This window comes from Grus americana, chromosome 7 (assembly GCF_028858705.1).
Source record: "Grus americana isolate bGruAme1 chromosome 7, bGruAme1.mat, whole genome shotgun sequence".
NCBI classification, from domain to species: domain Eukaryota; kingdom Metazoa; phylum Chordata; class Aves; order Gruiformes; family Gruidae; genus Grus; species Grus americana.
Window position 1 is genome coordinate 23,740,152 of NC_072858.1, and position 14,668 is coordinate 23,754,819.

The 14,668-nt window shown below is 42.4% G+C and overlaps 1 protein-coding gene across 5 annotated transcripts in view; it reads right to left on the bottom strand.

Moving 5' to 3' along the window:
• PPP3CB (protein phosphatase 3 catalytic subunit beta) overlaps nucleotides 1-4,679 on the bottom strand; it is a 52,228-nt gene extending 47,549 nt beyond the window's left edge. For 3 of the 5 annotated variants that reach the window (XR_008577837.1, XM_054831329.1, XM_054831327.1), the window contains exon 1: nucleotides 4,003-4,557. Coding sequence is in view for 4 of the 5 variants with exons in the window: in XM_054831329.1 (XP_054687304.1) it covers nucleotides 4,003-4,072 (70 nt within the window). In the remaining variant the exon portion in view is untranslated. Of the gene's footprint in view, nucleotides 1-4,002 lie in introns of all 5 variants that reach the window. The other 2 variants (XM_054831328.1, XM_054831325.1) reach the window with 2 other exon arrangements.
• Nucleotides 4,680-14,668: the final 9,989 nt, after the last annotated feature.

Sequence of the window (14,668 nt, forward strand, 5' to 3'; positions counted from 1 at the left end):
ACAGGTGGGCCAGAGAAGCCCCGGTGCTTTTCCCTCAAAGGAAAGCCAATGAAGGCTCATCCTGGCCATGCTCAGGACCACTGTATCAAACTGTCTGAGCTTACAAGCACTTATTTCTCCCCATCAGTGAAAAACACTACTGCAAGGTACTGAAACAGTTCTTTCAGTAGAAAAGACACAATACAATGACAGATTTAAAGTATGAAAGTCACACACACTGAAAGGTCAAGTGTGCTGACTGGAATCAGTCAACTATCATACAATAAAAAAAAGACAAAAAAAAAAGAGGCAGACCCAAATGAACCCAATACAGTACTTAAATATCGATGGCAGCGTAAGGAAAAAAGATCTTTTTTTCCCCTGTGATTTTGACAGAACGTATTAGAGGAAAATGCTATCTTTCACAAGACAGTAAAACACTAAGTATCATTCTTCAAAGACAAAGAGTGTACCTTAGAAAACAGTGAATCAAGATGACAGGTACATTTTCTTATCTCTATTTAAAAAAGCAGTAACAAAAGCCTTGCCACAAGACACCTTTTGGGACCCAAATGCCAAAAACTGACTTTAGACATTTCAATTCTGCACCTAACCATTAATTTATAGGAAACTCTGAAAGTACAAATTACTTAGACAATTTAACTAAGCCATGAAGAGAGAAAATTTGAGCTTTTTATATACTTTAAAAGCAGCTAATGATCTTTGATGATACAATTCATACCTGGGAAAGCATGCCAGACCAATACAGCTAGACTGTATAGACTCCATATTTAAAGCCATTATTATGCTAATTATGATATGTCTAACGTGACCATTACACCCAACAACCTTTCACATATTTTTCTACAAATACACACTTCCCAGTAATTGCTAAATATACAGGTCAAAATATAAAGGGGGGGCACATCCTAATTATTATCCTACCTTATTAGAAAAGATTAGTTACTGATGATACAATAATTTAACCATTTTTTTTCTTGAGTGAGCATCTCTTGCCCATTTCTACCAACACATATTATTAGCGATAAACAATTTAATTTCTCATGGCCTCTGAAACTTGATGTTTTCTGTTATTTCTTCCCCTCTTTAAATAATACAGAGAGAGAAAATAAAGCTAAAATAAAAGCAAGATATTTAATAATGCAAATACCAGCAAGCATTAAGCCCTGAATTCACATTTCCTCCCAAAAAGACCTAGTATATGGAGAGCATGAAAGCTGAAATACGGACCAATACACAGATACACCAGAAAATATTACTACATTTTTCGCTGTGATTGTTCTCAAGGACCTAAGACATTGTAAATGAAATGTCTCAGCAAGGAGAAACACAAAGCCAGGTGCCCCAAGGATGTTTTTTCTTGGGAACAAAGCTGGCACACAAAACAAGTAACATTTTCAGAACACTTTTACACCTTTTTTCCCCCTCTTATAGTGGATCACATTAAAGAAAATAAACACAAAATATTATTACCTTAAAAAGATTCCCCAAACCTTATTCCAGTAAATGAAATCACTAATAATTATCAATAAATAAATTGATACAAGTTTCTATGAAAAAAGAGGCGATTTCTACATAAGCATTACAGAAGCTGAATGTATAAGTCATGATATAACCATTTGAACTGTTGTCTTCAGATTCACCAGCATGCCTGGTCCACACATTTCCAGTATAAAAAAATTAACAGTTTTAGGTCCCCTGGTATGCAGTGCTGTCTTGACAAAAGCAGAGTATTGCCACATCTGTAATCTATTCATCATACAATAGGTAAGAGCATGGTGAACGTTTCTTGGTATGCCAGAGGCAACGCATCTGTTTGTGAACAGGGACATGACATAGTTGTCACATTTTAACATTGTTTCAACAAATGTGTTTAAGTTGCACAGATACTCCCACTTAGCAGTGACATAACCTGCAATCTTGCACCTCTGGGGTCACTGGCTAAAAAAAATATTTCCAACTGCACTGCACCTAATGGGGGGGGGCGGGCGGGCGAGTGGGGGGCAGGGAACCAAACCACCCTGTCCTTCATATCAAGAACACATATAGCTTGGCACAGCTCTCCAGGCTTTCTCCAGAAGCCAGTGATTCAGCATGATAGGTACAGACAGGACAGGTCAACAGGAGTAGAAAAATACTGCTATACGAACGTTTAACTAGTTGTAATTATATCAAATAAAGCTATCAAAGCCTGATTACCTTTACAATAGTTGTATATCCTACACACCCAGGTTCAAAAAAATACTGTAACCCCAGGCTGTAATCCTGTTAGAAGGAAGCAAGTCTTAACTATGATTTTAAATGACCAAATACATAGGTCACATTTAACAAGCTGAATTATTAAGTGATTAGAAATCAGCAGGTTTTCCAGTGCACTCTAAAGTATCTAATCGCTTACCATTAGTTTTCCTGCACTGTTTGAAGAACCTAATTTGTTACAACAAATTGCGGTAAAGGTACAAAAATTCAGCAAGTCTAAACACTACATGTTAAACTAGCACTAATGAGTACAAGTTTCCAATAGACTAGTTTTAACATTTTCTGCTTTTACTCTTGCAATTTGTTCAAACAAATCAACAGGTTAAGCAATCCAAAATGAGTAACAACTTACTGTGAGTAAAGCTTTCCAGCTTACTGGAAAACATGCTGATTTCCAAAACATACTATGGGAGTCCAAGGCTTTAATTAAGACCTGCTGAATACGAAGACATCCTTTTCATTTCTCAAGACCCCCTATTATATAAGAAGTTAAATGAACAGATCTCTGCCCCTTTCAAATCAGTCAGACATTGTGTTCTTAGGAACATCAATCGTAAAAGCAGACTGCTTTGTATACAGCCATTAATTCCAATAGCCCAGGTCTGCTACCACAGATGTCCACGCTGCCACAGTCAAATGTAGCTCAATATCAAAACCTCTGAGATCAAAATAAAATTATCTGTAATTTGAGTAAACAAAACCTAGAAATTCTCTGAAGCGTTACCTATGTTATCCTCTTAACTGACAATTTAGATCTAACAAATATGTTTTAGGATACTTTAATTGCAAAGGATTATTCTCCCCACAAATGCTAAAATGACACACCTGATGTGCTCTAGAGCAAGGATCTTAATATTTTACAGCATTTTGATTGCTAGACTTTTACACAGATGTATCTACTTTAAAACGTTTTACTTTTTTCTTCTGAAGAGTATAACGTTCGACTTTTAAAGGCTTCCCATGAGACTGTGCTACCAAGAAAGGCCACAAAGAAATAGATCAAGGTGAATTTTTTCCATCAGAACTGGGAACCTGAGACCAGCAGCCAATAGAAAGGGCGGTAGCACCTTCCCACTCCCTCTTCCTCGACGCTGTCAGTTTCTGCAATTACAAGGATCTCCTCTGCGCAGAGAGAGGAAAAAACCCCGCAGAGAACGAGGCGCGAAGGGGCCAGACCCCAGGTGGGGAAGCCGGTGGCCCCCGGCCAGCAGAGCACACGCACACTCCTGCCAACAGCGCCCAAGCAAGCGCATCTGGGCGGGATGCGCCAGGGCCGCAGGCCTCGGGCACTGCTTCCACCCTCAGCCCCACCGGCAGCGCCAGGCGACGGCCTGCCCCGGCGCCCACCGCGGGCAGGGCCGGCTCCGCTGCCTTCCCGGGCAGCGTCAGCGCCCAGCTCGGCCTTGCCTGCCTACAAACCGAGCCGACCCCAGGTTATTCCCACGCCCGTGAGGGGGACCCCACGCCTCCGCACGGAGCCGGGCAGCCCTCCCGCGGACACGCCGCTCCCAGCCCCACCTGTGGGCAGCCCGGCACGAGTCACACGCCCACGCGGCGAGCACACCGCTCCCCACGCGCGGGCGGGCCGCCCCCCCCCCCCCCCCCCCCCGAGCCCAGGCGCCCCCGGACAGCCAGACGGCCTCCGCCCCGCCGGGGGTCGCGGCCGCCGCCATAGGCAACCATGTTCCCCGCACCTCCGCCGGGACCGGGCCGCGCCAGGCCGCGGGTCAGGGGAACGCTCACCCTTGACGGCGCGCTCGCTGGTGGCGTGGGGCGGCAGCAGCAGCACCTTGCTCCCCTCCTTGGCGGACATCGCTGGGCGCTGCCGGGCTCCGGCGGCGGCTGCTGGGCGCGGCGGCGCCTTCGTCCGCCTCCTCCGCCGGCGGGCTGGCGGGGAGCGGGGCGCACGGCGGCCGGCGGCGAGGCGGGGTGGGGGCGGCTAGAGGCCCCGGGCGGCGGCGGCCCAGCGGAACATGGCGGCAGGCGCGGCTCCCAGCTCCTCGCGCAGCGAAGGGACAGTCCGCCTCGGGCCCGGCATGCACCGCGCCGCCACCCCACGAGGGGACTACGGGAGCGTGGCGAAACTCCTGGCTCCGCCGCGCCGGCAGCGCGGCCGTTAGGGAGCGTGGCGAAACTCTGCTCTCCCCGGGGCGGCGCCTCCGCCGCGGGGCGCGGGCAGGGGCGGAGGCTGCAGCCCCGCGCCTCCGGGCTCTCCCACCCCCGGCCGGGGAAGGCGGGTGAGGAGCAGGGAGCGCCCCGCCGCGGCGCGACCCCGCCCGCGGGGACGGGCGGGCGTCAGGCCGAGCCTGGGGGCGGCAACGGGGCTGCGCGGCGGGGGAGAGAGAGGCGGCGCGGCGGGCGGCCCGGCCCCCAGCGGCCCCTCAGCGGGCGAGGGCTAGCGGCCACCATGGAGAGCTCCGCAGGGCCGCCCCCCGAGCCAGGACAGGGCAAAGCCACGCCAGCGGCAGCACGGCTGGGGGGAGCCATTTTGTCAGGCGGCGAAGCCCGAGGGCGCCGAGGGGCTGCCTTCCCCGGGCGGGCTGAACGGGGGGGTCCAGTCCTCCCTAGGCACCCCTCCAAAGCGAAGGTCGCGTCCGTTCCCTCACCAGGGTGCCCCTCGCCTACAGCACCACTGGACGACCCCCCACAGCCTCACCTCTCTGCAGTGTTAAGGTACCAGGCCAGCCTAGGGCAGGAGAGGGAAGAAGCTCCCTCCAAAGAAAAACCTTGGCATAGCTTACCACAAGCTCCTAGCACCAGCTAATTGAGGCAAAGTTCTCTGCTCCACCCTTGGAGCTGAACAGTGGACAGAGGAGGCAGCATGAGCTGTCCCCTCCCAGGCCCTGATGCCCCTCAAAGCGGCGTGGGGAGAGAAGAGGGCAGAGGCACTGCACCACAGGACTGATCTTTGCTAATCTAAAGCAAATCGGGTCATTCTTCATGACTGTTCCATATTACATTGTTTACTGATGAAAAAAAATCCAAAGTAGTTCTTTGTCTCCTGCTGTTAATTTCATCCTCTCTCCTCCAATTTAGCATATCCTCAGTTGCACCAGTGCAGGTTGGCATAGAACAGGACTGTTGTTGAGATCACAGAAATTAGCTGGGTTTAAAAACAAAAACAAAAACCACCCCAAAAAAACCCCCAAACCAAAAATCTCTGAATTTGGCATCACTTACATTTCTGCCAAACCCAGTCAGTTCTAGCAAACATCTAAATATATACATATAACCATATTTAATCAAATGCAGTATATCTAAAGGGTTGCTGCTTTGCATGTCAGCTAATAATACAGCTCTTAATGCATTACTAGTACTGAACTGTGCAAACTATTACACAGTAAATCAGGAATTTAAGAAAGAAAGGGGTAATAGTTTCCAGCAAGGTCTTGATTCTTGCCACATTCAGGTCCCAGGGAAAAGGATGACATCTGAGGTGAGCACCTGCCATCCTGAGCATGAAAAGCTGATTCAAGCAAAAATACATTAAAATCGATGGGTTACACAGGAGTTTGGTTTGACCTTGCTTTTTTTATTATGTGGCCAAGACAGTGCAAGCAAGAAACTTCGAATGAAATACCACTGTAAAGACATTCAAGGAAGCAACTGAAAGTTTTAAGGGAATCAGAATTATAAACCCTTGGGTTATTTATTGACTCCAAGTTTTGGAAAAACAGAATTCTACTAATTCCACATCCACAAGTAAAATGTGTGTGTGCACATAAAAAGAGAGCTGGAACACATTAGAGTATCATGGTAGAAAACCTGATGACTATTCTGGATTTATTGTTAAGCTTTCCAGTAGCAAGAATTACTACTTTATACCACATGTTCTGCAAATGCCTGTCATTGTACAACCAATTTAAAGCACCTGTTTCTAAACAGAACAAAAGCTCCTTTGCTTCAATAGCATGCACATGTATCCACTCAGAATATGGAGTGACAGCATGGGATGGGAAGGGCAATAAGTAAGTGTTGCTCCTATTGACTTAGCATTGCTTAAAGTAGATCTGCTGGAACAAGGAGCAGGGGGAATGAATTCAGTCTCTTATTTAGAATCAAGAGAAACTCGGTAAATAAATGCAGCTTGAGTGTTTGACAGCGTGAAACAGCAGAAAGATTCTCCTGTTATAAAGAAATTAATTTGTCCATACATTTCCAAACACACAGGGAGCCCGAGACCTTGCTGAGTGTTGTCAGGAATCACCTCCTCATCTCACCTGAAGTGCAGTTGCAAGAAAGATGCCACTTACTTCTCTCAGTTGCTCACTTCTCCCATGAGCCCACAGCCATCATGCGTCTTGTCTCCTGGTGTATGAGGTAAAAGGGGCTGATGCAGTCAGAACTTTGGTTGAGGAAAAAGCATAGCATAATTTTATTTTGTTATGATGCTGTGCCAGGAGGAGACATTATCAGCTTCTCGGCAGCATACCTAGTGCCCTGCTGGAACACTGCCAGTCATATCCAGGCACCACCTGAAGAAAAGGCTCATGCAGATGAAATCTTGCTGGGTTCCACCCCCCACACACACACCCTGCCCCAATACCTTAGGTTGATGTGATAAATGGTGTTATGTCTCCCTACAAACCACACCTCCTTACAACATTAAAAATAATAATTTGAATGACTTTTTTTAAAAAAAATACAGCAACAGCTAGAAAGAGAAGTTAGCTAGCACAGTTACCTTGGGGCTTTATTGTTGTTATATATATAAAATTTATATATTTTTCTAAACATATTCCATCTTGCCTCATGAAAATACAGGGTGTGTGCCTTAGTCATTAGGACAATACCAAACCCTACATTAGTGAGAGAACTACAGAACTCTAAGCCCTTTAGCTTGTCATTTAAGGTTTTTCATGTAGTATTGTCTCTAAGCCTGCTACAGACCCTGGAAAGGGCATTCACATTGCCCCAACTCACCTCATGGTGAAAGCAAAACTCATTGATTTCTTGTGTTCAAGATATCAGACAACTTCCACTAGCACCACTAGTAGCGTTGTGATTGTAGGAACACAATTACAAAGAGAAACATGGTCTTGCAGGTAGAAGTTAGTGTGCCTTTATTATCCTGACAGTTTCCCAAAAATCTCCCACAAATGCCAGATTACTGAAAGTATTTCTGAAAAGCAGAGTCACATTTTAGTTCCTGTTCAGCTTTGCCACCAAGTGGCCATTCCACTCCACAGACTTTAATACATAATTAAAAAGAAAAAAAAAGGCAAAAAAAAAAAAGTCTGATTCCTATTCTCACTGGATATTCCAAACCATTAGCCAGCACTTGGCTGCCTTCTGAACAACTGCTTTTGTAACTGAGAAACAATCCAGGAAGAGAAGCATATGGAATAACCACGCCAATCCATCTTCTGTACCCTGGGGAATGGAGCCATTTGGGATGCAAATGATCCCTGTCTTCCTCCTGCCCCATCTCAAACCTGTACACACTGAAGCTGTGTGCAAAACCAAAAAGGTGTTATGTTAAAACCTAGACTTTTCTGATGCCGCCTCTGACCGAGTACTGCAAGGTATAGTAGCAACTATATTTTACTAGATCACCACCTCAGACAATAAGTGCCATTTATTGAAGTTCAGACAGAAGTTAGACATAAAAATGACTACATGAAATTCTGTAACCATCTCATGCAGGAGGTCAGATGATCAGATGAGTCCCTTCTGAATGTAACAGCGACATATCTTTAAAACTGGCACAACACAATGTCCCAGAATCATCCAATTACCCAACAAGGACTTTTTGAAAACTCTAAGAAGGAAATTGAATCACAGGAGAGAGAGATATATTCCAGATCCCAGGAGAAAGATGCATAGAGCAAATCGTGCAGAGATAAACCAGGTCTGAGAGGGGAAGATGTGCTATAAGCAGGAGAATAAGATGAGGAAGACAAAACTTTTAAGAGGTTGTTCCATTTCATTGACTCTCACTAGTGACTGCTTGAAATTGTCCTTTCTGAATTGCCAGAAACAGTATTGCGGCTGGTGTAAACCGTGAGACTGCGTCAGAACAAGCCACATTTTATTTTAAATAAATTTTGACATATTGCTGTGCTGAGTTTCAATATGAATACTTGAAAGCTTTCTTTTAAGAGGACAAAAGATTTTCCTGCTCTCCCAAGCCAGTTTATGGCAAACCTTATTATCCATTACACAAGGGCATCATTCAGAAAGGTCAAAAGCATGGTCTTAAGCCATTTTCTCAGGCACCACAAAATCATTATCACTGCAATATTCTAGTCACTGATGTCAGCAAGTACTGAGAAGCTGCACTGACTTAAAAAGAAAAAAAAACACAAAAACTCCCCAAAACAACAAACCACAAAACCAAATTATCAAATTATTTTTGCTGGTATAAATTACAAGCTACTTGACTATTACAGTTCTATCCTGTTACACTTCCTTTCTGCACACATTTCCTTCATTACCTGGTAACCTCTAGGCACAGGCTGTGGGAAGTACAGACTACATTTAAAAAGCTAGTCAAGGCCACAGTCATTCCTTGCATCATATCACAACTATAAAAACACAGGCTAAGGCAACCCAGCCTGTGCCACTTAGCCTGACTCTAGAATTTTAGGTGATTTTTTTTCACACCAAAACCTACCAGCCACATCTCCAATTTAAATCTCACACCTGCAGAGTGATGGTACCTCAAACTCTTCCTTAGGTTCCTCAAAATATCACTCACTTGCTCTGCTTAAAGCATTCCTTCCCCCACCCTTATTATCTAGTTCAAACTTTTCCTTCCTTAGCCTTAAGCGATTGCTCTTTCTCCTACCATCTGAGACCAAGCAATTCCCTCTCTTCATTTATCTTACTACCTTGATGATATTAATAGACTATGATCCTGTCACCTCTACTCTAAAAATTGAGTTCACTCTGCTTTTTGCTGCCCTCCTTTGTGTTCTCTCTAGTTTTCTTAGAGCCTCCACAAGCAGGAGACTTAACTGACAAAGTATTCAAGGTAAGCAGGTCTACGTATAGGACCTTATTAAAAACCAACAATCTTGTTGCTCTATAACAGGAACCATGATGTAAACCAGTGTGAATTTTAAATTTTATTTTTTTTCCCCCCCTTAACTTCAATGAAGCATGTTGATCCATGAACACAGTGTCCTACAGATCAGAGAAATCTTGTTAAGCAATTTTAAGGGCAGGGGGGGAGAACAAACCCACAAAAGCCAGAGAAATGATGACCGAGTACATGCACTCTTTTCTCACAAACACCTCTGGCCATCATTACTGGATGACAGAAGTGCAACTATGCCTCCAGCCGACCCTTCTGTATTCTTTTACCAAGCTACTGAGACCAAACACCATCAAGTATTACTAAGAATTAACTGTTCCATTGGGACTGGATAGCTTAAGAAAGGGTTGAACAAAAAAATGACCCCCATAACTGGGCAAACCTGAGGTCATGACTAATAGCTGAATGCAGAAAAGGATATCCCAAAATAATCCCACATAAAGATTTAAAAGCTTTTCTACATATTTTGTCCCGGTAACTTTATATGCAACTAAAAAATTATCAAAACAAACACTGGACAGATGTGGGCTTTTACCCCCCCGTAAACTATGAAAAAATATTATAAGTTTATTTTCTGGTCTGTACCGTTTCAGCTCTTCATATCAGTTACATCCTTGTGTTCAAATCAGTAGTTTATTGTGAAAAATCAGTTGAGACACACACCTTTCCCTCTTCAGATAAGTAAGGTGTCATAAACACCTGACTTACCTCCTATAGTAAATAGCTTCTTTTAAGTCTCTAAGTCCACCAAAATTAGTCAACAGCGCTGAAATGGTTAACATCAACTGAGGTTCTTTTTCATCTAACGGAACTACCAAAGCTAATAGAAAAATTATTTATGCAGTATTTCACCCAATTAGGAACAATTAGTACATAGGGTCATGAACAATCAGTTATTTCTTCTTAAATGTATTTAAAAATACATACCTGATTTCTAAAAACTTGTAGTTGACTTAAGGTATAATGTTAACTTGCATTTGATTAACATTTTATATGTAAAAAAAGGTCAGTTTGAACCTTTACAAAAGCTGAAGCTTAGTATGCTGTGTTGGAACTACAGGAATTTGAAAGCAAATTATTTTCAAGTAATAAAACATGTAGCTCCATAGGAAACAGAATGCAGAGATTTTTCAAATAGCATGTAAGCTATGATCGTACGTTACACAATTATATATGTATCTATGTATCTCACAACCAACGCCTTATCAGATAAGAGAGGCAGAAATATGCACTCATTAGTTAAATTAGCCTTAGCATTCCAGCCAAGTAAGTCAAGGTTAGTAAGTTCAGATTTATAAATCAAAGCAAGTTATTTGTGTTCCACTACTGTTTACTCTTCACATCGATGTTGCATGCTAACATGCTCATGCTTTAATGTGGTTTAAGCTACTTAAAACAATCTTGAATAGTTTTTGTTTTTGTTTTTTTTGTAATTAGCAAGAGTTCTGTGCTTGCAACTTCCTCAATTGGTAGTCATGTAACAATTAGCTGGCGTAAATTTTGAGTAAAAAAACCCTGGAATGACAGATAACCCTAGACTGCCATCAAAATCACTTTGCCTGAGTAGTAAAAAAGTTTAGCTAAAATTTAACAATATAAAATAATTCTTAGATTTATTACTAAAGTGCAGCTTCGTTGTACTCACTTTTCTCATGTATTCATATTTTAAATTATTTTGATTAGTGATATATACACACAAAGCTTCTCAAGCCTAAGATTCACTGGTGAATCATCTGGGACTGGGCCACCCCAAACTCAAGTAACCCTCCTTCAATAAACCTAATGTAAGTTTGTTTATAAATACACACTTGATCTTCTTATTCATGAGTATATTCAGTGCTTACTCACTCAAGAATGAATACTAAAACAAATCTATTGATGCCAATAAGGAAGTTTAGGTTTCTTCAGCTGAACTCATCCATTTGCACCTGCTTCCGCAAATACGCTAGCAAACATTTTCAGTGTTCTGAAGTGACAGTATAGCTGGTCTTAGTATTTTTCCATTAATCAAACAGCAAATTTAAAAACATTTCCAAGAGGTTTTTTTTGTTTTAAAGGATTAAAAAAATCCTTCAATGAACTAGAAGAATGATGCAGACAGAAAATAATTCCAGCGGTAGTGCAAGAGGATAAAAAAATAATTAACATGCTTTATAAAAACATTTTCTTAAGCTTTAAAGGAAACTCCATCAGTGATGGTTAGTAATGGTGGAATAATTGGCATAAAAGGAGCATTACAGATACCTCACTAGGTTTGAAAAGGTCCTGTACTATGCAGTGATAAAAATGCAAGAGGCAGCAAGCACAGATGGATGAAAGTCTCATACATTTGCTTTTTGCCACCCATCGTGCTAAATAGGAGGCAGCACAGAGGTAGGAGACTCCAGAACACATCTAACTTAAGTGAGGTATTTGTAACACCCAAGCACATTTTTATCTTTGCCCCAGCTGGCATAAACACTAACTTAACCTACACTGTTTGCCCAATGTCTATTTATACACATAGCAGTGGTATGTGTTTCTGCAGAAAGTTTCATTTACCATTGTATGAACATAATTAAAGACTCCTATAAAGAACATTGCCTACTCTCTGCACAGGAATCTATCCATTAAAAGAAAAAGAACATTCAGACAGACCAATTACTGTGTGTTCTTTGAGTGAAGAGATGTAACACACATTTTCTTTCAATTTGGCTGCTTCACCTATCCGTCTGTTCCCTTCTATTCCAATCCACCCTCTCCCTCTCGTCTTTTGCTTTCCTCCTCTTCCTCCCCACACCCCTACCCTGACCCTCTCCCCAAATGACATTAGACACAAGACCTACACAACTGCCAGTTATCTGGAACCCTGCCTACACTTTATACATCCTACCCCAACCACCACTGGTAAGCCAATTTCAGCAGTGTTAGCAATCATAGAAAACATCAGTAAGACAGGTCCTTCCCTCTCCCAAATTCCCCACATTGTAACGTGGGTGCAGCAGCCTGTTTTGGAAGGACCAGGCACTTACCTTGCACTTCTCCGAAGCAGAGTGCGTTCCGGTTAACTCGCTAGTGCTGGACGCTCCAGCACATGCGCCATTTGAACAAATCTGCTGCTCAGTAGGTCTGAGTACAATTTCTATAAACAGCGTCCACAAACTCTGTTGCCTTCAAGAGAAGGAACTGTGCTAGGTAGTTCTGTTTCCATATACAGAAGGATTCTATTTACAGAAATTCACAACTGCTAGAACACCGAGTTACTCTTCATTTTAGTATTGCTTTTTTGCAAAAAAACCCTATGCAGTCGAGTCTAAACACATACTACAAACACAATGGGAGAGCATACAAACATAGGGAATAAGAAATTTGTGTTGAGGAGAACTGAAATTATTTTAAAACATAAATTTGAGTGTGTGTTTCACTTCACTTAATTCTATCCATTAACCTACTCTGCAGCTAGAGACAGATAAATTTTACTAAGAAAGCCCTGGTTATGTTGTATTAAAGCTTACAAACTTTATAAACTCTAAGATGAAAGACTGTTCCAAAATAGCTGCTGAATTCCTTGTGGAAGCTCCCTCCTCATCCTTCTTATAGGCAACAGTGAACTTTAATGAGCTATTAAACTAACACATAATTAATTTTTCTAGGGTTTAAATAGCCAATAAATATCAAAGAGACTTACAAGTTAGCAGTCAGCCAAATGAATTACAAGGTAGAGATTAACTTACCTCACTAAGACTTGCAGGCACAAGCTACAGATGAAGTAAAGGTATTTTTCCAGCTCCACGTTTTCTCCCATGTTCAATATATTGCTGAATCTACTTCTGTTTGTTCCTGTTCCAATATACTAACATACTAGCTGGTATGGAGCTGTTTCAGAGGTTATGCCCCAACTTTCCCTTTTCAGGCCTCTGAGTTAATTTCATAGTAAGTAATTGATATACACAGGAGATCTACAAATCAGTTTTGAAACCTGGTAGATAAAACTATGATGATGGGATAAAAACAACAGTCATAAAGAACAACCGGATACCACCAATGATTAAAATGAGTTGCATCAACTCGGGATTATTCTGCAGAGCTTTACAGAAGTGTACTTCCCCCTTCCCAGTAGCTAGGGATTAAAATAAATAAATAAATAAATCTAAGCATGTACATTTTTTGTATTTGCAAATGTTTCATACTCCATATTAATTCTTGAAGACGTGACTTTGTACTTTATTTTGGCAGATTATTTTTTCAGATAATTGAGTTCAAGACTACTTAAGCCTCACTCTGCAACCTGAATTTTTTAGAGCTGTAGTCAAGCAAAGTGTCAAACACTTATCCATGTTCTCATTTGCATCCTGGGGATACTGTAACTTCTCCAACTGCTGAAGGTAACAAAAAGCTAAAAACAAACAGGAGCTGCTTCTGCCCAGAGTCCCTTTACTGAAATAGTATCCTTCTACCAATGAGAGAACTGCAACAGCAATGTTTCTGTCCAAATATCCACCTCTGCATTGCAATCACTTCCTAAAATCATAATTTCTATGGCTAGAAACTTAGCTGTTGCCTATGGTGTGTCCACGTGCAGCGAAAGAGAAACAACTCCGTATCTGTTGGGAAACCTTAATCAAATAGTTGTTTCAGTAAACTAGTACTCCATCGGTTTATATTCAGAAAATTAGTACTGTTGAAAGTTCCATGTTATTAAATTGACAAAACCATTACATGAAAAAGTCCATTTTTTGGAATGGAGGGATGAAAGAAGAGAGTGCTTTGTCCTGTTAACCACAACTAGCGGGGCAGTTAAGTACAAAGCAGTGTGCAACATAATCCCAAACATAAAACACAATTTAGCATAATGTCATTACATGAGATTGTAACAATAACAGACATAACAGCAATTTAGAAACAAGAAACTGAGAAGTGACATTTATTAAAATGAACGAGACTCGAATCTCAGACTAAACAGCAAAAGCTGATGCACTGAGGTGCAAAACATGAAGTGAAAATGAAGAGCCTCACCTAGAGCCACGGCAAGAGCAGATTCCCAAGGAGTACCATGCACTAGAGGGCAGCCTGGACCTTCCACTGGCTGGGCGAGAACCACAGCAGCTCCACTCCCACGCTCAGGACAAGCGGGTAACAGCACCCTCCTGCACACTTCTGCACAACTTCTAACCACACACCGGAAAGTGTTCGCAAGAGCAGGAGTGCAAGTGATTCTTCTCACTACACCAATCATTTGTAATGACTCTTCTGTGTAAGAATCCTACCTGCATACACTGCCATCTTGCACAGATTCCGTAGTTTCCCCTCCAACAAAGAAGTCATGAAATACTTTTCAAAGGACACTTAACTACTGTCTATTATGAGGGGAAAGTTAAGCACAGAGTTGTG